Source organism: Nicotiana tabacum, chromosome 2, assembly GCF_000715075.1.
Source record: "Nicotiana tabacum cultivar K326 chromosome 2, ASM71507v2, whole genome shotgun sequence".
Classification (NCBI taxonomy): domain Eukaryota; kingdom Viridiplantae; phylum Streptophyta; class Magnoliopsida; order Solanales; family Solanaceae; genus Nicotiana; species Nicotiana tabacum.
Window position 1 is genome coordinate 103,738,376 of NC_134081.1, and position 3,693 is coordinate 103,742,068.

The window sequence follows — 3,693 nt, forward strand, 5'->3', positions numbered from 1 at the left end:
TCTGTATAGCTTTTTTGTCGACTCTAAGTAGTCTTAAGCCATTGTTGAATCAAAGACACCTTCTCTAAGGCATCATGTACAAGATCGGGACCAAGTAGTCCTACCTCGGTCGGCTCAAACCATCCAATAGGTGATCTACAACGTCGTCCGTATAAAGCCTCATATGGAGCCATCTAGATACTAGCATGATAGTTATTATTGTAGGCAAATTTGATCAGGGGTAAGTGTTCATCCCAATTACTACCAAAATCAAGGACACAAGCCTGCAACATATCCTCAAGCGTCTGAATAGTTCTCTCAGCTTGTCCTTCAGTCTGTGGATGAAAAGCGGTACTCAAATTGACACTTGTACCCAATCCCTCTTGAAAGCACTGCCAAAAATGAGCAGTAAATCGGGCCCCTCTATCAGATATAATGGAAGCTGGAATACCGTAAAGTCTGACAATTTCTTTCAAGTACAACTTAGCATACTGTGGTGCCGTTTCAGTCATCTTTACCGGTAAGAAATGCGCCGACTATGTAAGTCGGTCTACAATCACCCAAATAGAGTCATGTTTCAAGTGGGTGCGAGGCAAACCCACTACAAAGTCCATATTAATCATCTCCCACTTCCAAAGTGGAATCTCAATATTTTGAGACAACCCACCAGGTCTTTGATGCTCGGCTTTTACTTGTTGGCAATTTAAACATCTAGCCACGAAGTCTGAAACATTTTCCTTCATTCGATTCCACTAATAGATCTCTCACGTCCTTATATATTTTTGTGGACCCTGGATGTATAGAATATTTCGAGTTGTGTGCCTCAGCCATAATTTCATTACGAAGTCGATCAATATCTGGCACGCACAAGCGATCGTTCATCCTCAACACCCCATCATCGTCAAGATAAAAAGCGAGGATATCTTTAGATTGTACACCATTTCGAATATCCACCAAATTTGGATCTTCAAATTATTTAGCCTTGACATGCTCAATAAGAGAGGAACATGCTATGGCACAAACATAAATCTCTTTATCTATCGGTAAATGCACCAAAGTACCTCCTAACTTTCGGCTTAGCGCGTCGGCTACCACATTCGCCTTTTCTGGATGGTAATGAATGCTTAAGTCATAATCCTTCAATAGTTCTAAGCATATCCTTTGCCTCAGGTTTAATTCCCTCTGCTTGAATATATATTGCAAGCTTTTATAGTCGGTGTATACTTCACAGTGCTCACCGTACAAGTAATTCCACCAAATTTTCAAAGCAAATACAACAGCGGCAAGTTCCAAGTCATGGGTCGGATAGTTCTTCTCATGGATCTTCAATTGTCTAGAAGCATAAGCGATAACCTTACCTTTGTGCATCAAGACATAACCCAACCTAACTCTAGAGGCATCACAGTAAACCATAAAGTCACCCAAACATGTTGGCATCATCAATACCGACGTCGTAGTCAATCTAGCTTTCAACTGTTGAAAACTTCTCTTGCAAGCATCCAACCACTGAAACTTCGCAGCTTTCTGAGTCAACTTGGTTAATGGAGATGCAAGAGTAGAAAAATGTTCAACAAACCGCCGATAGTAACCCGCTAATCCCAAGAAACTATGGATCTCTGTCGGTGTAGTTGGTCTAGGCCAACTCTTAACCGCTTCAATCTTTTGAGGATCAACCTTAGTACCTTCACGAGATACCACATGACCCAAGAATGCCACGGATTCAAGCCAAAATTTACACTTAGAGAATTTGGCATATAAATCATTCTCCAAAAGATTCTGCAACACTATTCTCAAATGATTCGCATGCTCCTCTTGACTTCGCGAATAGACTAATATGTCTTCAATGAAAACAATCACGAATCTGTCTGGTTTGAAAACCCGATTCATTAGATCCATAAATGCTGCGGGTGTATTTGTTAGCCCAAATGACATCACCAAAAATTCATAATGCTCGTAGCGGGTCCGAAAAGCCATTTTGGGAATATCCTTCTCTCGAATTTTCAACTGATCATACCTCGACCTTAAATCAATCTTCGAGAAGAATTTCACCCCTTGTAACTAGTCAAACAAGTCATCTATTCGAGGTAATGGATACCTATTCTTGATGGTCACTTTGTTAAGTTGCCTGTAGACAATACACATCCTCAAAGAACCATCTTTCTTTTTCACAAACAACACTGGCACACTCCAAGGTGATACACTAGGTCTAATAAACCCTTTATCCAGTAAATCTTTCAATTGCTCCTTCAATTCTTTTAACTCGGCTGGAGCCATTCGGTACGGGGGAATAGATATCGGTTATGTATATGGCACCACATCTATCCCAAAGTCGATAATCCGATCTGGTGGAATACCCGGAAGCTCATCGGGAAAAACATCAGGAAACTCGTTAACAATTGGCACAAACTGAATGCTTGTTACCTCCGCAGTTGTGTCAATGACTCTAACTAAATGACAAATACATCCCTTCGTGATCATCTTCTTCACCTTAAGGTATGAAATAAATTTACCTCGAGGCTCAACAATATTGCCTTTCCACTCACGAACTGGCTTATTAGGAAACTCAAACTTGACCACTTTAATACGACAATCAAGAATGGCGTAACACTTGTATAACCAATCCATCCCCATAATCACATCAAAGTCAACCATTTCTAGCTCAATGGGGTCTGTTATAGTCTCTCGATCTTGAATTATAACCACACAACCCCTATAAACGCGGGAGGCAATAACAGAATCTCCCACCGGAGTCGACACAGAAAATGGTTCAAGTAGTTGTTCTGGCTCTATCCCAAAATCCAAAGCAAAGTACGGAGTAACATAGGAAAAAGTAGATCCAGGATCCATAAGAGCATACGCATGTAGAGAAAAAACTCTAAGTATACCTGTGATAACAGCATCTGAAGCCTCTTCAATAGGATGAGAAGTAGCAGCTGTCTGTGGCACATTTCCTGCATTGCGCCCGTTGTGGGCCGTATTACCCCTAGGTAGGGGCGGTGTAGCTGAAGTAGTAGCCATAGAAGGTGTCAAGTGAGCTCTCGAACCTTGTTTCCCATTAGGTAAAAACTTTCAGATATGACCCGTCAACCCGCAACCATAGTACGGACCACGGGGTCCCCTGGTAACACTAGGTTGACGCTGATAAGAACCCACACTACTCTGACCCTGCAATGCAGTACGGTGCTCACTCTGAACAGACCTAGACTGGCCTCCTTGTCCGGAACTGTATTCCACTGGAGGGCTACTGAAAGATGTCTGCATCCTAGACTGCGATGGGCCAGATGATCTTCTGTTGTTCTGCCCCTTGCCCGAACTATGCATTGCACTGAAAGTGCCAAAATTCCAAGCCTTTTTATTCTGCTCCCTGTTGGCCCTCTCCTCCTGATGAATCCTCTCGAGATCCATTGCTAGATCTACAAAGTCAGTAAAGGTAGTGTTTCTTCTCCCACTAGCCGTATCTTTTCTGATGCCCAAAATCAAGCCACGAGCAAAGCGATCAATATTCTCATCCTCGGTGGGGATGAGGTGGGGAGCATAACGGGATAACTTCTCGAATTTGATGCTATACTCAAGGACGGTCATGGTATCCTACTTTAAGGTCTCAAACAATATCGCAAGGGCGACTCTCACTCCTGGTGGTAACCACTTCTTAATGAAGATCTTCTTAAATTCTGCCCAAATCATTGGAGGTGCATCCTCCGGTCGACTTTTCTC

At 42.5% G+C, this 3,693-nt stretch overlaps 1 protein-coding gene across 1 annotated transcript; it reads right to left on the reverse strand.

Annotated features, from left to right (window-relative positions):
- Positions 1-951: 951 nt before the first annotated feature.
- LOC142167803 (uncharacterized) lies at positions 952-2,997 on the reverse strand. The gene is made up of 3 exons (XM_075227770.1): positions 2,334-2,997; positions 1,338-1,661; positions 952-1,085 (listed from the first exon to the last, which is right to left on the reverse strand). Exons 1-3 carry the CDS (start codon positions 2,995-2,997, stop codon positions 952-954), a joined length of 1,122 nt encoding a protein of 373 aa, XP_075083871.1.
- Positions 2,998-3,693: the final 696 nt, after the last annotated feature.